General features: G+C 36.9%; 1 protein-coding gene across 2 annotated transcripts in view; it reads left to right on the plus strand.

Annotated features, from left to right (window-relative positions):
- The first annotated feature begins 4982 nt into the window (after nt 1-4982).
- FBXL18 (F-box and leucine rich repeat protein 18) overlaps nt 4983-27126 on the plus strand; it is a 166448-nt gene continuing 144304 nt past the window's right edge. For both annotated transcript variants that reach the window (XM_051999925.1, XM_051999934.1), the window contains exons 1-3: nt 4983-5153; nt 22481-22690; nt 23627-25173. In XM_051999925.1, the coding sequence (XP_051855885.1) occupies nt 5136-5153; nt 22481-22690; nt 23627-25173 (1775 nt within the window). In that variant the 5' untranslated portion in view covers nt 4983-5135. The remainder of the gene's footprint in view (nt 5154-22480; nt 22691-23626; nt 25174-27126) is intronic.

The raw sequence follows: 27126 nt of genomic DNA on the forward strand, positions 1-27126 counted from the left end.
CAATTTAATGAGGTAATCAAGGAGACAACATGCAAACAATTATGTATACAAAAAACACATAACAGATAAATTAGAGATAAATCTCATAGGGAAGGCACTAATATGCAATGTTTGTTATAAATGCCATGAAATAGATATAAGGGGTTAAGGAAATTCAGAAGACAAAAATTCCTTCAATTAGAAAGTATTTGAATAGAGGGGAAGAAATTATGGGGGCAAGTCACAGCACAGGTCAAGGTGAAGATAGGGGAAAATGCTAGTCTTGTTTGAAAATGGTGATTATTTCAGTTTGGTAGAAAACTAGGGCATATGTATCCCATATGGAGCAGCTGGGTGGCGCCATAGTGCACAGAGTGCTGGGCTTGGAATAGGGAAGATTCATTTTCCTTTGTTCAAATAGGTCCTCAGACACATACTAGCTGTGTGACTCTGAGCAAGTCACTTAACTCTTTTTGCCTCAGTTTTCTCATCTGTAAAAAGAGCTGGAGAAGGAAATGGCAAACCAGTATGGTATCTTTGCCCAAAAAATCCCAAAAGGGGTCATGAAAACTGAAAGGACATTCTATACAATTTCTTTTATGGGCTCTAAATTTTCTCTCTGCTTTTCTTTATTTCTGGGGTTTTGCTTGCTTTTTTTCTATTTACTCCAGTGCATGGGTTCTTAATAACCTATTTTGTGTCATGGATCCTGACAGTCTTGTAGAGCCTATAAACTTCTTTTTAGAATGTTTTTAAATGAGTAAAATAATATACATAGGCTTACAAAGGAAACCAATAGCTATTAAAAAAAATGTTCGTGGACCCTAGTTAACGAACTCCTGAACTAATGGTTTTCTTCCTCACTCTTTGCCTGTTGAGATTCTTTGCTTTCTTTAAGACAGAGCTACTTAGAGGCAACAATTAGCTGGTGCTTTATAGACTGTTGGTCAGGAAAACTTGACTTCAGATTCTACCTTACTAGCTCCATGACCCTGGACATATCACTTAATCTCTAACTGCCTCAGTTTTCTTAAATGTAAAATGAGGATAATAACAGTACATCCCAGGCTTGTCATGAGGGTCAAAGGAGATAATTGTAAAGTGCTTAGCACACAGTAAGTGCTTCATCATTGCTTATTTACTTCCTTTAAGATCTAGCCTATATGCCTTCTTATCCATCACTTCTTCTTTTTACCTTCTCCAGACGGCTGAATGTGATCTGCTTCATTTTATCTGGAATTCTTCTTTGTATTTTTATTCTAATTATTGGTGAACATGCCTCATTCCACCTATTAAATTCCAGTATTCTGCTGAGAACTTCTGGAGCTATTATAATAAAAAGGATAAGGATTGGTTCTGTGGTTTATTTGATATAGGGAAGTCTCAGATGAGAGAATTCTGTAACAACAGAGCTCCACCCAGGGACAGTCAGGGGTTGAACTTTAACCTAGGCTATCACTAACAATAGGATGTCTGCCTTGGTAGAAAGGATTTCTTCACCAGAAAATCATGAGTCTGGATTCAAAATAAATTTATTTAATGCTTTAAAGTTAACATAACTTGCTCTTAAAAAATCACATATGTAGCACCTACTATGTGCCAGGCATTATGCTAAGCATTTTTTCCCCCCAAATGTTATCTCCTATGATACTCATAACAACCCTGTGAGGATAAAATGCTTTTATTATCCCCATTTTATAATTGAGGAAACTGAAGCAGACAAAAAGTAAGTGATTTGCCCAAGACTGCACAGCTAATAAATATTTTAGGTCAAATTGAACACAGGTCTTTCTGACCCCAGGATTGGTACTCTTATTTATTGCACTACCAGCTACCTCTATGTTTTTTTTCTCTTTTGTTTTGAGGTAGGGATGAGGACGAAATTAACTGTAGATATGTTTTCAGGCAATGCAAGAATGTTTTTATGATTCTACCATTGTCAAAGATCAGGCTACAAGGACCTGTCTGAGTACTCTAAGGTCCAATAGCTACATTGAATTTTATCCTTAGTTTCAATCTCTCCACCAAATGTTTTTTCAAAATTAATAATAAACAGATTATTCACTCATTCACTTATTCATTTAACAAGCATGTATTTTAATTAATATAAAAATTACGTATTAAGTCCATGTACTTTGTTTCCAGCACTATAATGAAACTCGTTATTTTCACCTCTTTTAGATCTGCTAATAGACCAGTCAAAATCAAACAGAAACTAAACTCAGTCTGAAAGGGGGTTTATTGGTGTTAGAAATGTGAAAGTTGGATTTCTTATAGTAAAACAAATGCAACTCTATAAAAGTTATTTTGTGATACAATTACCTATCTATGATGAATAGACAACTTTCTTTTCTATTAAAACCTTGTCTTTCCTTTAAGACAAAGCTAACATCCTTCTGTCCTCCCTCCCTCCTTTCTTTCCTGGTTCTTCTAACCCTTCTCCATTACTTCTGTGTTCCTTATTTATAAAGGGATTTATCCTATTCTAATTTGCATCATAAAGGATAGGTAGGTTGGTGGAATGGATGGAGTATTAAAATTCAAATCCTCAAATCAAAAAGATTCATCTTCCTGAGTTATTTATTTTTAAAAATATTTCATTTTTATTTAATAATAACTTTATATTGACAGAATCCATGCCAGAGTAATTTTTTTACAACATTATCCCTTGCACTCGTTTCTGTTCCAATTTTTCCCCTCCCTCCCTACACCCCCTCCCCTAGATGGCAAGCAGTCCTATATATGTTAGAGATGTTGCAGTATATCCTAGATACAATATATGTTTGCAAAACCGAACAGTTCTCTTGTTGCACAGGGAGAATTGGATTCAGAAGGTAAAAATAACCCGGGAAGAAAAACAACAATGCAAATAGTTCACATTCGTTTCCCAGTGTTCTTTCTTTGGGTGTAGCTGCTTCTGTCCATTATTTATCATTTGAAACTCAGGTCTCTTTGTCAAAGAAATCCACTTCCATCAGAATACATCCTCATACAATATCGTTGTCAAAGTGTATAATGATCTCCTGGTTCTGCTCATTTCACTTAGCATCAGTTCATGTAAGAAGATACTTTTTTAGGCTTGATTTCTTTTTAATTCTAAACCCAATACTCTATCCACTTTGCCACCTGGATGCCCTACTGGCCTAGTTCTGAGCAAATCATTTAACAGCTATTTGCCTCAGTTTCCCCAAGGATAAAAGAGAGATAACTGAGCTAGGATTTATGAGGTACCTAGAACAACTTATACAGTTAGCTATTATTGTTTTTAAGTTCTTATCTATGTTACTTGAGATAAGTTCCTTCACTTGAAAAATGAGATATTGAGAACTAAAAGTTGACAGTTATAAAATGTTTTATTTATACTATTTCATTGAATCCTCTTTGAAGTATGTGACATGATTTCCTTCAATAATTCAAGGATCCAGATTTTAAGGGATAAGCATAATAATTTCCTCTGCACTTCAATAGATAGTGTTTGGGAAGTGCTGTAACCAAAAACAATTCATAAGTAATGAGCCAACTTACTGAAAGTAAGCAGCTTTTAATTTATCCAAGTTGATTTTTGGAGGAAAGGCACTCAGCAAATCCTGTTCAGTTAGATCCTGCTTATAACTTGACTTCCCTCTGCTGGCAAAGTTTTTGGAGAGGGCATTGTTTTTTTTTTTTTTTTAAATTATTATTGTTTTCTTTTTTTTCCTTGTTATACATGTACATTAATTAAAAAAAATACACATTTTTTATGAGTATACTGGGAAAGAAAAATCAGAAAAAAGGGAAAAACCACGAGAGAAAAAATTTACATTCATTCTCCCTAGTTCTCTCTGTGCATGCAGATGGTGTTTTATATCTAAAGTTCATTGGGATTGCCTTGGATCACTGAACTGCTGAGAAGAACCAAGTCTTTCACAGTTGATCATCACACAATCTTGCTAAACTGTGTGCATTATATTCCTGATTCTACTTGTTCCACTCAGCATCAATTTGAGGAAATCTTTCCAGGTCTTTTAAAAATCACCTTTCTCATTATTTTTTATAGAACAGTAATAATCCATTATCTTTGTATACCACAGCTTATTCAGCCATTCCTCAATTGCTGGGCTTCTACTCACTTTCCAGTTCTTTGCTACCACAAAAAGAGCTGCTACAACCATTTTTGCACATGTGGATCCTTTTCTTGGAAAGGGACTTTCACAAGTATTAACTTCCTTAGTTGACAGCGCAGGAAACTGAGGTCAGACAACTATACAATATGTCTTAATCTTCGCATTCTCATTTTTACTAGTAAAGATACTAAGAGATTTTGGAGAGAATTGACACGTTAAATGCCCTTTGTAGGTTAGCATCCTCTAAAGATCACTTCCAACCCCAAGCCGTTACGTGGCCTTTCCTGGCTCTCCCAGCTGTTTGTCAACGCTACTAGCCTATATTAGCCTAATTTCTATATACTTAGATGGGTGCATACTAACTCACTCTATAGAATGTAACCTCCTTGAGGGCAAGCATGATTTTTAACTTTTTTGTTTTGTAGCCCCAGCGCCTAGCATGGTACCTGGCATTGGACAAGTGTGTAATACTCGTTTATTGGTTGATTAATATGTCCCATAGGACCGATATGGGAACTGACGAAACAGTTTTGATTGAGACTTATCCAGCTAAAAGATGCGTTAGCCCCTTCTCCACATTTTGTGGATGAGACTGAAGTTTCCTTTCACTACTAAGCGGATTCGCAAATCTAAAGCGTTGTGTTTTAGCTCCTCCTTTTAACCCGAGCGTGGCTTTGAGTACTTAAGTTGCGCCCAGTCAACGTGCTCGCGCGCGTTTTATGCACTTGCGCGCTCGTTTGGAAGCGGGGAAAGAGGAGGAAGAAATAGCGGCGGAGGGAGGGGGTGGGGTAGGTTAGCCCATTTTTGCCTCACTCAAGATGGCGACCGTGAAGAACTGCGCAAGAGGCTGAAGTGGCTTTCGGAAGTGACCTCATCTGGTCTGCGACGGAAGTGGCGGGGCAGCCCCGCCCCCGGCCGCCAGGGCCCTCAGTTGAGCAGCCGAAGCGCCGGGTTTGAGTGGCGCCGGCCGGGCTCGGGGAAGGTCCCGGCGTTGCAGACTCGGGTGGCTACTCGCCGGGCGGGTGGCGGCCGCGGCGGCCTCGGCTCCGCAACATGTCCAGCTCCGGAGAGGTACTACAACCCCAGGCGCCCTGCGCTCGTCTCAGCCTTCTCTGGGCCCGGCCGGCCCTTTCCCCGCCCCCTCCTCCCTAGGCTCCGGCCCCCCCCGGCCACTATCCCCTAATTAAACTACCGCATTTCCCCCCCTTCCCTCTGACCATGCCCTGCGTAAGTCTCAGCATCTCACCGTCCGCTCCTCCATCCTTCCATCAGCTTCATCTCCTGACTCCTCGTCCAGTTCCTTCAACTCTGCAAGGGTCCCTTACTCCACCGCCGCCACCACTCCTTCCTCCCCTTTAAGATGCAGCCCGAAGAGCCCTGGGTTCGAGCCCTGGTTCTGCCACTAGCCTGCAGTGCGTGTTTCAGTAGCTCGATTCCTTGGCACGGTGGAAAGAACAATGGCTCTGCAGTCCGAGTTCAAAGCCAGCCACAGACACTACCTTTCTGACCTTGGGCTAGGCAGCTTTTCTTTCTGGACCTTCATTTCCTTATTTATTAAACATAGAGTTTGGATTAGATGGCTTCTGATATTATTTTTGATTTCTAGATCTATGATCCTGTGTGCTCTCTTGTGTCTCAATTTCCTTATCCATAAAATGCTTATCTCTCAGAGTCCTACCACATTTGGCGTCTTTTGTTGCTGTGATGCTTTAGCTCACCTCCTTTCTTTTCTGTAGTCCTCCCTTTACTTATCCCTCAATTCTAATCTCAAATCCTTGACCCTCTCAGGTCCCCCCTTTTTTGATGTTCCCTTTTCAGTGCTCTATTTCTTCCCTTTAATTCTTTATCCTTTTGCCTTTCTCTTTTAGCTCAAGCATCCTACTCTCATATTTCTTGAGTGTATTGACTTTCTTGTCAGTCTTTACATTGCTCCTTTTTAAAAAAAAATTATCTTCTGCCCCACCACTGCTGAAGCACCCTGATACAGTGGGAAGCCTGCTAGAAGCCTTAAGTTAAAATCTCACTTTGCTGTTCCCTCATTATGAGTGGGCAAATCATTTAACTTCCATGGGTTTCAGTTTCCATTTTAGTAAAGTAAAGAGATTAGACTAGATAACATCTAAGGTTTCTTCCAGCTTTCTATCTGTGATTTTCATTCTCTTGTTCCAGGCCTTAATTTTCACTTAGGAGTCTGTGTTGTTTGTAATCTACAAAAGGTAAATTTCTCCTCCAGAATATAAAATCATTCTCCATTCAACATAGATCTGGATAGAGCTGAAGGTGAATGAAGCTGACTTCTCTAGTTGAGTGCTACCATCTATTTTATCTTCTTCATGTTGCTCTACACATGTTTTGTTTGTTGTGGGTTATTGTCAGCATCTCCTTCCTTACCATGTCAACAGACAACTTTATGTGCCACATTGATAACATTTTGTGGTGGCTTATATCTAAGATTATAAGGGAAAAAAGTGCTTGTCATCCGTGTTGAAAGTTTCACTTGTAGGTTAAATTAAAAAGTTCCTTGAGAAGATTTTTTTTTCTTATTAATATCTTGGCAGTTAGCACATTTTTAGATTTTACATGTTTAGATAAACACATTTTAAGTAAATTTGACTCTTACTGGAAAGTGTAGTTCGTCACTAATGTTGCTGCAATGGTAGTGGAGAGTAATAAAAAAGAATAGATTGCCAAACATCATACTGGTTCGTCTATCTACAAATTTAAATTTAACTGCTATTGTTGTGATTTTGAGATCTTAATCTAGTGCCCACTGGATTACTAAAGGAACTGAATATTTATAGTCTTGCTGTAAATCAAAAAACAGTTCACAGGTTCTCCTTGGAGAGTTGAATTGAGTTAGTTTCATAATGCAATCAAGTACAAGAAGAATAATTTCAGAGGATACTTGACCAACTTATCTAGAAGTGCTTATGATGAGTATAAGCAAAAAGACCATTGAAAAGATAATTGAGGCTTCATCACATAAGAATGAAGAAGTGGAGGATTTCTGCAAAGTACTTAAGAAAATCTTCCAAACCACATGACAATACGCTGTCATATATGACATCTGCAATGTGAAGTTAGGCACAAAGAAGGATGGCAAAAGAAATGAAAAGTATAATTTGAGTTGGAGAAATATTAAGAGTCCAAAGGTACAAGCCCACCTACCATTTATGAATGCTGTTTTCGTGAAGAATTACTGACAATTGGAGCCATTTGAGATTCAGCTGTTTTTGTGCACTAATTTAGTTAGAAAAAAGGATTAAAATATTTTAATATGGAGAGTGAAAATGATGGAAGGATCAAGCTATTTCCTGTTTGGATGAAAGAATAATGGTATCGTCAGTGAAAATGAGCAGGTTAAGAGAAGAGACATGTTTGAGAGAGAATAGGAGTTATAAGATAGATTCTCTTAAGGTTTTGTTTACTTTGAGGTATTGGAGTGATGGTCAAAGGGGGAAGGTGCCTAATAGATATAAATAAGGAGCTAGAGATGATAGTAAATGACTACATAAAAAGCTAGAGAGTGAAAAAGTTTTTTACTTGGGTTCAGAAAATTAAGTTCATAATTATGAATAGACTCTGCCTAACAACAGTTTTTCTTTGTGATAATGTCAGGTTTTATACAGAGTTTTATAAAGAGGTTTATACAGTGCTCAGTACCTAATTGTTACAGCTCTTGGAGGTGTGCTCTTAACCCTTCTCTAGGCTGTGCCATCTTACCCCTAATCAGATCTTTTCCCAAACTGGATACATGGACTCTGCCCTTGGAACTACCTTGTGCTCTGATAGAGGGATATTTATTTTTCTAGCTCTTCTTCTCAGTTTCTAGCATTTTCCAGACTTTGTCTCCAAGGGATCCTTAAGCTGCCCCGACTTTTATGTTGTCTTCTCCCATTAGAATGTAAATTTTTGAGGGCTGGCATTGTCATGGCATTTTGCTTAACCCAGTTTCCAGAATATAATAAGGGCTTCATAAGTGTAGTATTTATGTATTGAGGTTTTACTTTTATATGGCAAACAAGGAAGCTAATACAGTTTCTTAGGCTGCATTCAGAGAGACTACTGGTCAGGAGGCTGTAGTCCCTATACCCTATCCTTGTTAAAACATCTAGAATATAGGTTTCTTTCTTTCTTTCTTTCTTTTTTTTTTTTTAAATTAAAGAAAAGACATTTTAAAGCCTTTAAAAAAAGACATTGATAATTTGGAGTGTTTACAGTAGGATGACCAGAATGGTTAAGGGTTTTTAGAACATGTCTATGAGAATTGGCTAGAAGAACTGGGGGTGTTTATGTTGGATGAAAGGAAATAAAATTTGGCAGAGCCATCTTCAAATATTTGAAGGGCTGTCAAGCAAGAGGAATAAGATTCATTATATTTGGTGTCATAGGGAAGAAGTTGGCACAATGATATAGAATGTACAATATGACAAATTTAGATTTGATGTGAATAAAATTTCCTAATAATTAGATGAAACCAAAGTAGACTGCCTTAGGTATTTGTGAATTCCCTGTCATTGGAAGTCTTACTGCAGAAGAAGCTGGCTGGCTGCTTTTCAAATATGTTATGGGGAATTTTTTGTTCAGGATAAGTTTGGAAAATAAGTTTACTTGCAAACCATTATGTAAAAGGATGATTAAAATTTTATGAACACTCAATATTCAGATGGATCTGTGGTCTCATCTATTTGAATGTGTGCAATCCTATGTGACTCAGTGGGTCAGTCTCGGTCAGTCTCCAATATCTACATTAGGCAGCCTTCCTCACTTTCTCTTGATAAACAAAGATACCATTGGAGTATTAAGGTTGTATCACTATTCTGTCTCACCCATGCTAGAGGGCTAGCCCATCTTTTCTTCCTAGCACATTTTCTTGTTCATCTTCAAGATTCCTTGTTAGATACATGTTGCAACTTACACACCTACAGTGTACCTTTCCAGTGCCTTTTCTGTGATACTCATTTTCAGTTCTTTAGAAACTGTTGTCTTCTGTGTTTCTCAGCCACTAAAAAACAAAACAAAACAAAACTTTGGCATACTTTGTTTTAAAAACAAAACCAAAAAAAAAAACAAACAAAAAAAAAAACAAAAAAAAAAAAACTTGGTCTCTTGAAGAAGCTTTAGATCATTAAATAAACTTTCTAGATTTCTGAAAATAATTCAGCCTGTTCTCTTATCATAATCTAGTCAGTTGAAATTCTTACATTTTGTTGGTCTTTTCATGTGTGGATTATCAAGCCAAACTCATTCAGAGGATTCCAGATCTTTCCCAAGAAGCTTAGCAGTGATTGCTGCTTCATTGGAATCAGATAAATTTCATATAGACAGTAGCATCTGGAGGATGTTCCTGATAAAACCAGTTTCAATTTAGATTGTTTTGAATTTCTTCCAGGATGGTGTTGAGCACCTTTGAAAAGCATATAACTCTCTATTCTATGCTTTGCCTTATATTCATGACCAAAACTGAACAAAGTTATTTCAGAAATATTTTTCAAGGAATGTTAAGTATGTATAAGGAGACATCTTATTGGACGAGAGCTTTTTACTCTACTGAATCAAATGCTGTTTCAAATCAACAATAACCAGAGTAGGATTTGTGTAAAATGTGTGGTTGATTGTAGGATATTGCTTGCAAAAACCTGCCTGTTACCTGCTATTACCTTCATGGAGGAGAGATATCCTAGGGGGTGTGTGTGTGTGTGTGTGTGTGTGTGTGTGTGTGTGTGTGTGTGTGTGTGTATGTCTTTCAGTTGCATAAATAGTAAGCATTTATTAACTGCTGATGGTATTCTGAGAATACAAAGAGAGGTTAAAGACATCTCTTTGGTCTTTCCAAATCTTTTTCTTACTTTTTTCCCCTAAGTTTTTAGTAATTCTGTTTTTTTAATCTGATTACATATAAACAGCTGATTCATTGATGATTTGTGTCAGTAACAAGTCTTTTTCTGTCAAAATGGTTTGGTGTTTTTTTTTGGGGGGGGTAGTGGTGATATATTCAGGGTTTTCCATGTCAAGCATTAGAATTCTTTTTTGAAAATAGTCATGATGTAAAAGTGTAAGGCTTCTATAGGCCTCAAGTTCTTGGCCTCTTTAATTCCTTCTTTGTGATCCCATGCTTTCCAACGTGTTTCTCACCATCCTCACCTAATATTGCTTCTTCTTCTTTTTTTTTTTTTTTTAATGACTTTTTATTGATAGAACCCATGCCAGGGTAATTTTTTTTTTTTTTTTTTTTTTACAGCATTATCCCTTGCATTCATTTCTGTTCCGATTTTTCCCCTCCCTCCCTCTACCCCCTCCCCTAGATGGCAAGCAGTCCTTTACATGTTGAATAGGTTACAGTATATCCTAGATACAATATATGTGTGCAGAATTGAATAGTTTTCTTGTTGCACGGGGAGAATTGAATTCAGAAGGTAGAAATAACCCGGGAAGAAAAACAAAAATGCAAGCAGTTTATATTCATTTCCCAGTGTTCTTTCTTTGGGTGTAGCTACTTCTGTCCATCTTTGATCTGAATTAACTCTCTTTATCGAAGAGATCCACTTCCATCAGAATATATCCTCAAACAGTATCGTTGTTGAGGTATCTAATACCGCTTCTGCATTGAAATCATTGAATATCATAGTATGTATAATATTCTCACAAAATAATGGAAAGCATTGAAGGAAAAAATAAACCTGTAGAAGACTTGATATAAGATTTATCTAACCCAAATTGTTCCAGTTTTTATAGATAAAGTTGGAAAGAATTTAATAGGAATGAAATGGAATAGATTTGCTAGTATTTTGATGAGTGATTTTTCACTGTAATGTCCAAATTAGGGTTTTTAAGTCTTTAGTACTTTATGAAGAAGCTTTTTAAAGGAAAAAAAATAGATTTCAAGAAAATGATGCTAAAAATTATGGCTGAACCTGATCAAATATACACTGAAGAAATTTACTTTGTGGGTGGGAGGAGGGTTTGATGAAATTTTTAAAGTGCTCAGGAATTGCTTTTTTTTTTTTTTTTTTTTCTTTTGGAAGGTATATCAAAGAAGGGATTTTTCAAAGACAAAGAGGAGACAGGCTTTGCCTTCAAGGAGCTTACATTCTACTGGGTTGCAAAATATACATGGATGGGTAAATATAAACTATTTTAAGCAGGGAAAGAGTACTAATAGAGGGGAGGGAATCTAAAAATACTTTAAGAAGGTAACACCTTAGCTGTTCTTCAAAGAAGATAAGTATTTAGTCATGTGAAGTTGAGGGAGTCCACTCTAAGCCTGGAGAATGTCATGAGCAAATGCGTAGAGATATGAGATGGAATGTTGAGTTTGGGGAACAGTTAGTAGTCCAGTTTGACTAGAATGTAGAGGTGAGTAGTATGAACTAAAGGTAGGTTGGAGCCAGATTGTGGATGTCCTTAAATGCCAGGCTGAGGAGTTTGTTGTTTTTATTTTTGAGACAGTAGGAATCCTCTGAAAATTTTTGAGCATGGGAATGATGTGTTCTATACCTTAGACTATTTGGGCAGCTATTTGTAGGATAAATGGAGAGTACAGAGACTGAAAGCAGAGAGACCAATTAAGAGGAAGAATCCAAAAGGACAGGAAAAAATCAGAACTAGTATGATTTCCAAAATTAGCAGGACAGAGCAAATAGTAGCAAGTACAACTCCTTAAACTTCCCTTTTCATCTCTATATTAGCAAACATTTATATTTGCTTTAAGATTTGCAAACTACTTTAGAAATATTATCTCATTTGATTTTCACAACAACCCTATGAAGTAGATGCTATTATTTTCTTTTATAGATGAAGAAACTGAGGCTTGGTTTAAGTGATTTATCAATTATTCAATCAGTAAACATTTATTAAGCATCTACTACAAGACAGACAGACCCATCAGCAGATTATTGGAATAATCAAGACATGAGGTAATGAGGACCTGGCCTTGAGTGGTGGCAGTGTCAGAAGAGAAAAGGGGACATATCTGAGAGATGTTGCAAAGAGGAAATTGACAGGCCTTGGCAACAGCTTGGATATAGGGGATAAGAGATAGTTCTTCTAGGTTGTGAATCTAAGGGGTTGGGAGGATGATGTTACCCTGTACTTTAATAGGGAAAGTAAGAATCAAGGGAAGGGTTTAATTGGAAAGTTAGGTTCTGTTTTATACATATTAATTTTAAGATGTCTACTGGACATCCATTCTGAAATGTGTGAAAGGCAGTTGGAAAAGGGAGATTGGGGCAGGAAAGAATTATCAGCATAGAGATGATAATTAATACATGAAAATGGATGAAATCACCTAGTGTGGAAGAAGAAAGGGATACCTGTGGTTAGAGGGCATGATCTGGAGGAGGATCAAGCAAAGGAGACTAAGAAGGAATGATGAGAAAAACCAGGAGAGAGTTTTGTCAAGAAGACCTAGACAGAAGAAAGTATTAAGGAGGAAGTGATGATCGACAGTGTCAAAGGCTGCAGAGAAGTCAAGGAGAATGACGATTGAGAGGAGGCAGTTGAAGTTGGCAACTAAGAGCATCAGTAACTTTGGAGAGAACAGTTTTGATAGAAATGATAAGCTCAAAAGCCAGGTTATAAAAGGTTAAGAGAGTGAGAAGAAAGAAAATGGAGGCACTTCTTATATAAATGGCCTTTTCCAGTTTACTATAAACAGCAGAAAATACAGGAGAATAGCAAGAATGGCAGAATCAAGTGAGGGATTTTTTAGGTAGGAGAGACTAGGACTTGTTTGTAAGCAGTAGGAAATTTGCCAGTAGAAAGGGATAGGTTAAATATAAGTGAAAGAATGGGGATGACAAAGGACAATCTGTTGGAGGAGACAGGATGGAGTGGGATCACTTAAACTTGTTAGTGGAGTTAACCTTGATGGGGAGTAAAGCCACTTCATTATATGAGAGAGGGATGAAAAAAGAGATAGTGGCAGAAGGTGTCTGAATGAGAGGAGATGAAGAAGGGAGAAGGAGGAATCGACAGTGAATGATCTCAAATTTTTTTCTGTAAAATATAAGGCAAGGCTCTCAGCTGTGAAAGGGTGGAGGGGAGGGAAGCATTGGGAAGTTGAGGTTAGAAAGAGCCACTTTGAAAAATGGGATAGTGAATTAATAAGGGAAGTATAGTAGCAGCAGTGAATGCTCTGTTGAGGTTATATAACATAAAATTATGTAAGGGACTGAGTCAAAGTAAGTGTCTGAGGTAGAATTTGAAGCCACCTCTACCTGACTCTACCAGTGCTCTCTCTACTATGCTGAATTATATTTAAGTAAATAATCTATATGAGTATTGAAGATAGCCTATATATTAGAGATAAAACTATAGATGTAGAATTGGAAGGGGCCTTAGAGGTCATTGAGACCACTTCCTTATTTTACAGGTGAGGAAACAGAAGCACAGAGAAGTTAGGTAACTTGCCTGGGATACCATGCCTGATAAGTGTCTGAGGTAGGATTTAATCCAGATCTTTCTATCTGTAATACCAGTGCCCTGTCTGTGATACCAAGACATATATGAAAATAATCTCCATAAGTATTGAAGGTATCCTTGATGAAAATAATGAGAATGGACCAGACATTTTTATGGATGATTCTTTCATAGCAAACTTCTCTTGCCTTGAAAGGTAGAGAACTTGAGATTTTTGGTCTATTATTACTCATTTTTTAATTGGTGATATGGGGCTGGAGTTTAGGAGACAGACTAAGGCTGAATAAATCTGGAAGCATAGAGATTAGTGAACCCTATAGCAGTTGAAGAGATCACCAAATGAGATAGTGTATTGGGAAAAGAAAAGAGAATGTAATACAATCTTTGGGTTTACCCATAAGTATATTGTAGATGAAGATCCAGTAGAGGAAATTGGCAAGGAATGGCACAGATGGAGGAGAATATGAGAAAACAGTGTCACAAAAGTCAGAGAGGAGAGTGTATCCAGGGAGAGAAAATGGTCAACCATTGTTGACCTTCAGAGGTCAAGAAGAATGAGGATTGAGGAAAGACATTAGATTTGGCAGTTAAGAGAGTAGCTTTGATGTTTGATTGGTAGATATTTTGTTGCAAAGAATTTTTAAGGTGGCATTTTGTGTTACTGAATCAATTGCTTTTTTGAAAAACAAACAGTAAATTCAGTGGGGCTTATATTTTCTATTTCTAAGTCAGTTATGGGACAATTAAGATTATCTCTGTTGCTTTTTAAAATAAGGGGCAGACAGTTTTTCCCCCATATTCTTCGCATTTTATTATCTTTCAGATATTCTATAAATGAATCTGGGAGTTAGTGTGGTATAGTGGAAGGCATCCTGCATTTGGAATCAAAGAACCTGAGGTCATGGTTTTACAATTGAACTACCTATGTGACTTTTAATCTTCTGGGTATCAATTTCTCATTTGTAAAATGAGGAGATTGGATTAGTTGACCTCTAGAATTATTTCCAGTTTTAAACCTTGATTTTGTGATCCCTCCACACCCTCACCGTTGAGTTGCCTTTAGCATGTATACCTTCTATATACATTTTGTTTAGTTGGGCTGCTTTTCCCATCTTTGTTCCCAATAGTGCAAGAGTTCTTAACCTGGGTGTCAATGAACTTATTTATTTATTTTTTGGATAAGGCAATTGGGGTTAAGGGATTTGTCTAGGGTCACACAGCTGGGAAGTGTTAAGTGTCTGAAGTCAAATTTGAACTCAGGTCCTCCCAACTTCAGGGCTGTTGCTCTATCTACTGTGCCACCTAGCAGCCCCTAAACTTAACTAAAATTTTTTTATTTAATTATTAAATAATTATTATAAAGTATTATTAAATAAAATTTATTACTTATTATTAAAAACAATAAAAAAAATTGAAAACTTTGAACTCAGATCCTCTTGACTTCAGGGCTGGTGCCCTATCCAACTGCGCCTCTTAGCAGCCCCTAAACTTAATTTTTTAAAATAAAATTTTATTTATTATTAAATTATTATTATTATTCAATAAAAATAATGAAAATATTTTGAAAACTTTGAAGTCAGGTCCTCCATTATCCACTGTGCCACTTAGCTGCCCCTAAACTTATTTAAAAATTTATTATTATTTATTATTACATTATTAATTAATTATTGTTAAATATGATTAAATAAAAATAAAATAATAAAAATATTTTAAAAACTTTTAAATTAATTGATTTCCTTTGTAATTCCATATTTATATATTTAAAAACATTATTCTGAGGAGATTCACTAGACTACCAAAAGTCCATCTCACACACACACACACACACACACACACACACACACACACAGCTTAAGAACCTTTTCCTTAGTGCAGTATCTGCCTCTTCTTTAAACACACCTGGGACTGTGTTGTCCAACTGGGCTGACTCTGTTGCCCCGATGACAAAATAAATAAATAAGGCTTGTTAAGAGTTTTATTGATCTTTTCCATTTTGGTTGTTGTCGACCTCACCTGTTCTTGAAACGGCTTTGCTTGGTTTCTCTTGTCAAACTTTCTTAAAATTGATTTTTCCCTCTACTGCTTCTTTCTGTTTTATAATACTACTCATATCTTCCATTATTCTTTTCTTGAAGATTTTATAAGTGAGTTTGTATACTAAACTGGGGCTGCTTCTGTTTTTTTTTTTCCCCCTTAATAGTATTTTATTTTTGTGAATACACATAAAGATAATTTTTAGTATTCACTTTTGTAAAATTTTTGAGTTTGTTTTTTCTCCCTCCTTCCAAAGACCACAATCAAATATAAGTTATACATGTACAATATTTTAAACATATTTCCATATTGGTCATATTGTGAAAGAAAAATCAGAACTAAAGGAAAAAACCATGAGAAAAAAAGACAACCCCCCCAAAAAAAAAAAAAAAAGGTGAAAATAGTATGCTTTGATCTTCATTCAGTCTCCATAGTTCCCCTTCTGGCATTTCCTATACCAAGTGTATTGGAATTGTCTTAGATCACTGTAGTGCTTTAAAGAACTAAGTCTATCATAATTGATCACATATAATCTTGCTGTTTCTATATACAGTGTTCTGGTTCTGCTTACATTACTTAGCATCAATTCATGTAAGTCTTAAGAGGTTTTCCCTGAAATCATCCTGCTGGTCATTTCTTATAGAACAATAATATTCCATTACATTCACATACCACAACTTATTCATTCTCCAGTTTTTAAGAGATAAAACAATAAAGAAAACTTTTGTTCTCATGATTGTTGTTATTGCAGGGCATAAAACAGAGTGATGTGCTCACTAGAATTGTTTTCCAGTGTCAATGGAGGATATCCTGTGTAAAATCCAACTCAGAAAGCTTCCCTTATAGATGGTGATATTTGTACCTCTTTTGTGGATGACATTCTTATTCATTCATTTATTTATTTTTATTATAGCTTTTTATTGATAGAACATATGCATGGGTAATTTTTCAACACTGACCCTTGCAAACACTTCGGTTCCAACTTTTCCCTTCCTTTCCTCCCTCCCCTCCCCTAGATGGCAGACAGTCTCATACATGTTAAATATGTTAAGGTATATCTTAAATATAATATGTGTGTACATATTTATGCAGTTCTCTTGTTGCACAAGAAAAATCGGATTTAGAAAGGTAAAAATAACTTGGGAAGAAAAACAAAAATGTAAGCAGACCATACTTGTTTCCCAGTGTTCTTTCGCTGGGTGTAGCTAGTTCTGTTTATCACTGATCATTTGGAACTGAATTGGATTCTCTCATTGCTGAAGATAGCCACTTCCATCAGAATTGATCCTCATATAGTATTGTTGTTGAAGTGTATAATGATCTCCTCATTCTGCTTATGTCACTTAGCATCAGTTCATGTAAATCTCTGTGGATGACATTCTTATAGCATCAAGTCTCTAATATACTAAAAAGCCTCCTGATGAGATCCATAATCATTAAAAAGAGTTCGGCATCCACTGAGGAAAAACAAAATGGATGAAAAATGTGTAGTTGAATGAGGAGATAGACATTGAGCTGAGCTCAGAGTTGAATAGAAGCAGGAGCAGAGATTGTATTTGGGATATTGTGCAGTTATTTTGCTTAAACCCATACTGTTCCCTGAAACATGAGCCTTTCTCTTTAACACCAATATTCTGGTTGTGTTTTATAGCTTCCAATCATGGAACATGACAACCTCATAAAAACTATAATTTCAAAAAATAGTGGAGAGATGGGTGATGAAAGGTTATTGATCTTTACTAGTTCCAACTTGAATGCAATAAATGTTGTAAAAGTCATAAAAATCAAGTAGGTGGGCTGGTCACAAACCAGGATTAATGATAATAGGCAAGTAATTGCCAAAGTGTTTTGCTGGTGCTGCCAGAGAATTAAAAGATCTAAAGAAAAGTCTCCAGTGTGTTGGATAGATGCATCTCTAGTGGACTTGTAGGACATCATTGGTTAAAATCCATTAGAATGAAAAGAGATGAGTAGGTTGCAATATATACTTGGGGATTAAGTACTCACATTATTCATGGATCCTTTGAAGAATTTTCACCCATGGCTTTTTGGAAAAGATTACTCTGTAAGTTTGTGATTTCCATGTGATGAAGCAGGAGGTTTAAAAGCACTTTCTCATAGGCAGAATGAACCCTTCTTCCATCCCCCCCCGGACTTGGTCAAAAGCCTGGTGAATGTGCTTTCACGAATCCAGGAAGAAGAAACTTGGATCAAAACAATTCTTTACTATTAGTAGACAAACATCTGAACATGCTAGACCAATTGATGACAAGATTACCATTGTAGAGGGAGATAGCACCAAACACATCTGGTTCTAATTTGAATATCTAAGACTAATCCAGACTTAGATGTAGGACATTGTAGCAGCCATTTTACTTTTGAGACAGTTCTTTTTGTATTTGGATACTGTATGCTTGTATGCATCAGGAAATACCTGCTGGAGAATGGGAAAGGCATTGGATTACCTTGACAAGTGACAAAATAATTCTAGATTTATTTTAGAAGGATTGGTAAATTGTGGTGTTAAAAAAAAAAAACCAAACTAGATAGAATATATTAGGGAAATAGGAGCAGAGGAACTTGGAGAATTCCTTGTTTTTTCACCCTGTTTCCAGGAGTTTCATTTTGCTGACAGTATTTTTTTTTATGAATGTTGAATGCCTACTGTTGTCTTATTTTAAAAAGGCCTGATCTTGACCTGCGAATGCCTATTCTAAAATATAAATTAAATTAGCAGAGCACACATGGACATATGTTCACAGAGGTATTTTGGCAAACACCTGAAATTTTTCTTTTTTTTTCTTCTTTCTCTCCCGTCTTTCCTCCCTCCTTTCCTCCCTCCTTTCTTTCCTTCCTTCCTCCCTCCCTCCCTTCTTTTCTTTCTTCCTCCCTCCCTTCTTCCCTTCCTTTCTTCCTCCCTCTCTTCTTTCCTTCCCTCCTTCTTCCTTCCCTCCCTTTCTTTCTGAATGGAGCAGGAAAATGAAGGAAGTCATAGTGTAGAAAGAGGCTAGCAAAGCAGGATATAGGAATGTTTTGGTTGATGACTATTTTAAAGAGTGTGTTGCATTACACTTGAGGTATAAATAGCTTGCTACCCTCTAGTTACCATTTTCTTAGGGGTATCTTTGAAGCTCACAAAGAGTATATAAAATTTTCATTGATATTTGCCATAATCTTTGGGATTTAAGAGCAGGACAATATAGAATGTTAGGTTTGAAATCGACATTTCACAATTTTTATCAAATCCTTTAACTTCCATTTTGATTTCCTTTTTTGAAAAATGATTATACTTGTTTGCACTGATGGAAATGTGTGTGAGGAATATTCATGGAAATTCATTTCTAGGGCTGCTCTGTTCTGCTATCATGCAAAGCATTTGACAGTATACAAATGATTTAACAGTTCTCAGAACAAAGTAATTTCCATTCCCACCACTGCATGTTTGTAAAGCATTCTTAAAAAAAGTAGGCCTTTTTTTTTGGGGGGGGGGGAAGGGAACTACCGTGTTTCCCCAATAATAAGACACTGTCTTATTATTATTTTTTTGGGGGACAGAAAAACACCAGAGGGCTTATTTTCAGGGGAGGGCTTATTTTAATGAACATTGACAGCAATTTTAATAAACAGGTAAATGTGAACAAAAAAAGTACCTTTATTCAATAATGATCATGTCATCTTCTTCAACAACATTGTCATAAGTCTCCATACCCTGAATTCCGTCCTGGATGTCTTGCGCCTCTATTTCCTTCAGAAGAAGTGGACCCAATCTGTCATGTCCAGCAATATAGCTCTCTTTAAATGAACATGTCTTGTCCAGGTAACCTTCTCGTAGTGCCTTGGCGACATAGCTGTCAGTAATTTTATCCCATGACTTCTTCACCCAAGTCACGACTTCTTGCAGACAGGGCTTCACAAAGTTTTCACGCTGATTTCTTTCCATTCTATTTTCAATGTAGTCATTGACTTCCATGCATAAATGGTCCTTGAATGGCTTGTTTATTGCAATATCAAGGGTCTGGAGATAGGCATTCATTCCTGCAGGAATCATTACTTGATCTATTCTTCTCTCTGCAAGGAAGTTCTTCATTTCTTTAGCGCGGTGAGTGCTAGCTGAATCCCAGATTATCAGACTTCTTTGGTTACCTCGCATAACAAGTGGCAGCATTAAATCAACCCACTTTCTTATAACGGCTTGTGTACACCAGGCTTTTTCGGTTTCAAGAACGTAAATGCCTGATACATGGTCAATCTTATCTTTCTTGCCTTTACTGATGATTAGAGATGTGGCTTTCTTTCCATCCAAACGAATTGCCAAAACACAGGTGAGCTGTGCAGACAGAATAATAAAATGATGACCATCAGTCCTTCTTTTCACTCCATCATGCCCCTCAATAATATTTTAACCCCTCCATGCTCCCTGAGTGTTCCTTCTATCCTCCATGATGCCCCTTGAGTTCTTCTTTTGTCCTCCATCATGCCCCCTAAGTTCTTCTTTTATCCTCCATCATGCCCCTTTTATCTTCCATCATGCCCCCTCACTCCCGCTTACATACTGGGTTTTTATGTTGTCCTGACTCAGCTCTCCTCCGCGGCACTGCTCTCAATGGCACCAGCAAGCAAATCACTGGGGAAGAACAGGATGACGCGCTCATTGCTGCAGCTCTGATTGGATACAGCGCGGCGTGCGTTTCACTGGGCGGGGGGGGGGGGAACACGGTGCATACAGGATGGGGGGGGGGATGGTGCATACAGAGGATACCATAATGTAGCGTGTAGCGCAGGGGATCACCTTCACTACAGTAGCAATCTCAATAGGGCTTATTTTCGGGGGAGGACTTATTTTAGAGGAATCTTACACAGTAAGGGGAGGGCTTATTTTCGGGATAGGTCTTATTATCGGGGAAACACGGTATCATAGTGATTGTTGCCATGGGATCTTGTAGGCCAGTTGAAGAAATGAAAGTCTTTGACGTGATATGTACAGAAAATGAGAATTATAAAGGAGAAAAACATAAGCAGAAGTTTAAGAGACAAAACTGTTTTTTAAAAAAAATAGTACAAATGATTATTTGCTGCTTTTCATGCTGTGATGATCATTAAAATAGGGAAAAGAATTTTTGAGGGAAAATAGTCTTTTTTTTTTTTTAAATAACTTTTTATTGATAGAACTCATGCCAGGGTAATTTTTTACAACATTATCCCTTGCATTCACTTCTGTTCCGATTTTTCCCCTCCCTTCCTCCACCCCATCCCCCAGATGGCAAGCAATCCTTTACATGTTGAATAGGTTACAGTATATCCTGAATACAATATATGTGTGCAGAACCGAACAGTTTTCTTGTTGCACAGGGAGAATTGAATTCAGAAGGTATAAATAATCCGGGAAGAAAAACAAAAATGCAAGCAGTTTATATTCATCTCCCAGTGTTCTTTCTTTGGCTGTAGCTGCTTCTGCCCATCTTTGATCAATTGAAACTGAATTAGCTCTCTTTATCGAAGAGATCCACTTCCATCAGAATACATCCTCAAACAGTATCATTGTTGAGGTATATAATGATCTCCTGGTTCTGCTCATTTCACTTAGCATCAGTTCATGTAAGTCTCGCCAGTCCTCTCTGTATTCATCCTGCTAGTCATTCCTTACAGAACAATAATATTCCATAACGTTCATATACCACAATTTACTCAACCATTCTCCAATTGATGGGCATCCATTCATTTTCCAGCTTCTAGCCACTACAAACAGGGCTGCCACAAACATTTTGGCATATACAGGTCCTTTTCCCTTCTTTTAGTATCTCTTTGGGGTATAAGCCCAGTAGTAACACTGCTGGATCAAAGGGTATGCACAGTTTGATAACTTTTTGAGCATAGTTCCAAATTGCTCTCCAGAATGGCTGGATGTGTTCACAATTCCACCAACAATGTATCAGTGTCCCTGTTTTCCCACATCCCCTCCAACATTCCACATTATCTTTCCCTGTCACTCTAGCCAATCTGACAGGTGTGTAGTGGTATCTCAGAGTTGTCTTAATTTGCATTTCTCTGATTAACAATGATTCGGAGCATATTTTCATATGTCTATAAATAGTTTCAATTTCTTCGTCTGAGAATTGTCTGTTCATATCCTTTGACCATTTATCAATTAGAGAATGGTTTGATTTCTTATAAATTAGAGTCAATTCTCTATATATTTTGGAAATGAGGCCTTTATTAGAACCTTTGATTGTAAAAATGTTTTCCCAGTTTATTGTTTCCCTTCTAATCTTGTCTGCATTTGTTTTGTTTGTACAAAAACTTTTCAATTTGATATAATCAAAATTTTCTATTTTGTAGTCAATAGTGATCTCTAGTTCTTCTTTGGTCATAAATTCCTCCCTCTTCCACAGGTCTGAGAGGTAAACTATCCTATGCTCTTCCAATTTATTTATAATCTCATTCTTTATGCCTAGGTCATGAACCCATTTTGACCTTATCTTGGTGTACGGTGTTAAGTGTGGGTCAATGCCTAGTTTCTGCCATACTAATTTCCAATTTTGAGGGAAAGTAGTCTTATCTGGTGAAAGTGTTATGCCTAAAAGGCATAATACTTTTATTGTCAACTAATATTGAAAACCCACCACACAACTAAACTAATTTTTAGATATGAATATATTTAATTTTTGTTTATTGAAATACTGCAGATTTTGATATAAAGGAAGTTAAAGAATTTTCATCTTTTTTTTTTTTTAATGGGCCAAAGGCTCTGTAATAAGATTTTAATTTTTTCTCCTCAAGACGTATTTTTTGGCAATGTGGTGGGGTTTTGTTATTATTTTCTTTTCACTTGTTTGTCTGTTTATTTTGCTTGGCCAGGTAGAATTTATTTACGTGGCCTTTTCAATTCTCTCATATCCAATTGGAATCTTGTTTTTACTTTTAAAAAAATTCCTATTTCTTTCCAGGAGATGCCGAATGAAGATGAACCAAACACCATTGACCTAATGAATAGCATAAACCTAATGGAGTTTTCTGATGAGATCCTTTTACACATCCTGAGTTATATCCCCAGCACAGACTTGATTTTAAATGTTAGGAGAACCTGCAGGAAGTTGGCCACTCTTTGTCTTGACAAAAGTCTCACTCATACAGTGCTGCTTCATAGGGATTATCAGGTAAGAAATAAATGCTGATAATTTCATTTACTCTCTTGTGCTCCAGTTTCACTTCAAATCAGATTTGGATTGAGAAAATGGCTCTTAGGTAGGTGTTGATTGACTTTGCTGGTTGTTTTCTGTACTTTTAAAAAAAGGCTGTTTAAAAGAAAAAAGAAATAGCACCCAGTTTAGAGATTTTAAATTCTAAGGCTCCTCTGCTACAGATCACATCTGAGTTCTCTGTGAATCTAGTCTAGATCTTCTGTCTATCTATCTATTAATGGATATTTATATACCATATTAGAGGGCTTTTCCTGATTCTTTTAATGTATCTTGGATATTAGGGGGGATAGAGGCTGTCTATTTTTTGTCCTTTGCTTTTGTTATGTGACTTATTCTAAATACTTTTCTGTTCTTTACATACTCTTTTTATAGAAAGGTATAAGGGAAATTATATGGTAGTTGCCCCTAATTATCACCCTGGATTATTATTGCTTCATAAGAAGGCTTATTTTTCTAGGAAATAGTTAAATTCTCTTGCATGTCCTTAATGTTGATAACCCTGGTATAAGGGAGTAGACGGATTTCTCTTATAGGGAAATTGCAATACCATGTAGAAGAGCTGATAAACAGCATGTTAATTCAAAATATAATGTTATAAATTTGTATGTATTAAGAATACATATATATGTTTGATATTTCCATTCAGTCCAGAAATTTATAGTTGCTTTTAGGTTCTGCAAAGCAGGACACAACAAATCTATAAACTGTCTTTGAAATTTTCTTTTTAGGAATTTAATTTGGAAAGAAGTGGTTTTTTTTGTTTTAAAATTCTGAGATCCTAATTTTTTAAAAGGGGGTTTATAAAGATTTGTGGAAGGATAAAATAACTTGTTGGACTTAAGTTCTTTATAAATCTAAGTCTTTTTCCTTCCCCTTCCTTCTTTAATGCAGGCCAGTGAAGATAAAGTAAAACAACTGGTGAGGGAGATTGGGAAAGAGATTCACCAGCTGAACATGGCAGGCTGCTATTGGCTGTCTGGTACCACAATTGAGCATGTGACGCGCTGCAGGAACCTAGTGAAAGTGAACTTGTCCGGCTGCCATCTTACTTCTATCCGACTCTCTAAGATGCTGTCAGCCCTCCAGCATTTGCGCTCTTTGGCCATCGATGTCAACCCGGGGTTTGATGCCAGTCAGTTGAGCAGTGAATGTAAAGCCACTCTCAGCCGGGTGCTAGAGCTGAAACAGACCCTCTATACGCCATCATATGGGGTGGTACCTTGCTGTACTAGTCTTGAAAAACTGCTGCTTTATTTTGAAATCCTAGACCGCACCCGGGAAGGAGCTATTCTTTCAGGTCAGCTAATGGTAGGCCAAAGTAACGTCCCTCACTACCAGAATCTTCGTGTATTTTATGCCAGATTGGCCCCTGGCTACATCAATCAAGAAGTAGTAAGGCTTTATTTGGCCGTGCTCAGTGATCGAACACCTGAAAACCTTCATGCCTTTCTTATTTCAGTTCCAGGCAGCTTTGCAGAGAGTGGAGCCACTAAAAACCTCCTAGACTCCATGGCTCGCAATGTCTCCTTGGATGCATTGCAGCTTCCCAAATCCTGGCTTAATGGCTCTTCACTCCTTCAAAATATGAAGTTCAACAACCCGTTTTACTTCAGTTTCAGCCGCTGTACTTTGTCTGGAGGACACCTTATTCAGAGAGTAATTAATGGGGGGAAAGACCTCAAAAGCTTAGCCAGCTTGAATCTCAGTGGTTGTATTCATTGTCTGTCTCCAGACTCATTGTTTCGCAAAGCAGAGGATGATATTGATAGCAGCATCCTGGAAACATTGGTTATGTCATGCTGCAATCTGAAACACTTAAATCTATCTGCTGCACACCATCACAGCTCTGAAGATTTGGGGAAGCATTTATGTCAGCTCTTAGCTCAGCTTCAACACCTACGTTCTTTATCCCTTCCTGTTTGCTCCATTGCGGACTCTGCACCAAAGGCAGATAAAGCACCCACACAGATAGTGACTAATGCAGTGCCCCGAGGATTTGGAAAGAAAGTCCGAATTGGAGTGCAGACATATCCCAGGACCATGTCTTCTGAGTCAGTAACTCAGAAGCCATCTTCTGTTTTCTGGACTCTTCTGGAGAATGTGCCATTTTTGGAAACCCTGGAGTTAATTGGGTCCAATTTTTCTTCTGCCATGCCTCGGAATGAGCCTGCCATTCGAAACTCACTACCCCCCTGCAGCCGTGCACAGAACGTTGGGGATGCTGAGGTGGCTGCCATTGGCCAGCTGGCATTTTTAAGAAATTTGACACTGGCCCAGCTGCCCAGCATTCTTACAGGCTCTGGGCTCATTAGCATTGGGTTGCAGTGCCAGCAACTGCAAACACTATCATTGGCCAATCTGGGCATGATGGGGAAAGTGGTCTACATGTCTGCCCTCTCTGATATGCTAAAGCACTGCAAACAGCTAAAAGATCTCAGGTGAGGAAGGACTCATGATCTTTTTCTAATTTCTTCATTCTTTGAATGAAGATTTAGATACATTATGGTTTGCACTGAACACAGAGACTTAATATCTCAGAAGGGAAGACCTGTTAGTCCAATTCATGAATTAGAGTTGTACATATATTGGATTTTTAGTAGTAGCATATAATGGAACTATTTAACAGTAGTTAAGCATGCATGGATGGACTCTGGAAGGGATGTGTTCATGTTGAATTCAGCTTTGTCACAAATGGTAGAGTGAATTTCCAGAGTTTTTCTGTTTTGATGGATTTCCATTAGTCTGTTTGAATAGCATATCTGACAGGAATCTTTGGTGTAGTGGATAGGGCATTGATTTGGTGTCAAGAGAACTTGGGTTCAAATCTTGCCTTAGACACTTAACTTGTTGCCTGACTCTGGGAAGGTCACATAATTTCTCTCTACCTTAGTTTTCATGTCAGTAAAATTGAAGGTGTTAGATTCATTAGCTTCTAAGGTTCTTCCTTATCTAAATATGTGATCCTATAGGTTTGAATCGAGGTGTTCTATTTATGTGAAAATCTTAATTGATTCAGCTCTAAATCTGTGATGCTTTCATCCCTTGTCTGTATTTGAAGAATTCTATCATTACTGTATGATTTTAAGCATATTATGTGTGGTAAAGTTATACTCACTGCTTATAACTAATAATGTTTAAATCTGTAAAGTTGAGAAGGCTGAATGAGCATTGTACTAGAGATCAGATTTTTATCCCAGATCTGCCACTCTGTGATGTTGCAATAGTCACTTTTCCTTTGTGGGCCTAATCATCTATTAAATGAAACAATTGAACAAGATAATTTCATATTCTCTCTTTCAGTGCTAAAATTCTTAAATGTAAGTGGTCCTAACTGCTGAACTTGTTATTTTCTTGTCTTGTTAGTTAGGCTTGAGTACAAATGCAGTAAAGTAGCCAGTGTATATGATAATGTAGAATTTTGGATTTTAGATGTTATGCTTCTGGAATCTGGAAAATTTATGTGACCTTCTATCCTGAAATAGAATTCTAATGGGTTGTTTTTAATTATTTTCCTGCTCATTGCTCAGGCCTCTATTACCACTATAGCAGAAGTTCTGAAGTTTTGTGAATAGATGGTGGGTAAAGAATTGAAGCAAACCAAATTTGATTCTAGTCATTGTTGTTAAGTATCTTCAAAAGTTGCTTTTAAATAATACTGTATTCTTTTCCCCCATCATTCCTCACAGGGCAAAATATTTTCAAGGATTTCTAAACCCTTGGAAATCTTGGGAGATGAGAAGCCTAGGACTAAAAGACATTCAAACGACAGAACAGATTGCTGTAATCATGTGTATTTCACTGTTGTGTTGAACCAACACATTTCTCCTATGCTTTGTTTCTCAGCAACGGTAGCTCACCCCTTGAGCATATGTATTACTTTGAATTTAGCCGTTATTTATACCACTGTCTCTTGCATCTATGTTACTGTTGCTTTGAGAACTGTAGCTCTGCTTTCTCTAACTCTTACTGATTTAACATTTTTCAATCAGAAAGTTAAATTTATGTAAATTTTTGGCTTTATTTTTGCATAAAAGAAGATAGAAATTTAGTTTTGTGTATCCAAAAATGTGGAGCTCCAGATCTAGTCTTATTTGAAGTTTGTTTCATGGATCATTAAAAAAATTTTTTTTGCTGAAAACATTGGCTTATGAAAATATTTATGAGTGCTTTTCAGACATAGATTTGCTTAAAGAAACAAAAAAATCCCCAGTTTTACTGAATAGTAACTAAAATGAGTCAAAGGTTTTAAAAAAACATTTACTGGCATAATGATGAAATGCCTGTGCTTTTGCTATTTTTTAGATAGTGCAGATGGGATTCTTTTCTAAAAAATTCATCTTTAGACACTGTGTATGCATGTTTATGTTTGTGCATGCACGTTCATGTGCACA

Source organism: Antechinus flavipes, chromosome 1, assembly GCF_016432865.1.
Source record: "Antechinus flavipes isolate AdamAnt ecotype Samford, QLD, Australia chromosome 1, AdamAnt_v2, whole genome shotgun sequence".
NCBI lineage: Eukaryota > Metazoa > Chordata > Mammalia > Dasyuromorphia > Dasyuridae > Antechinus > Antechinus flavipes.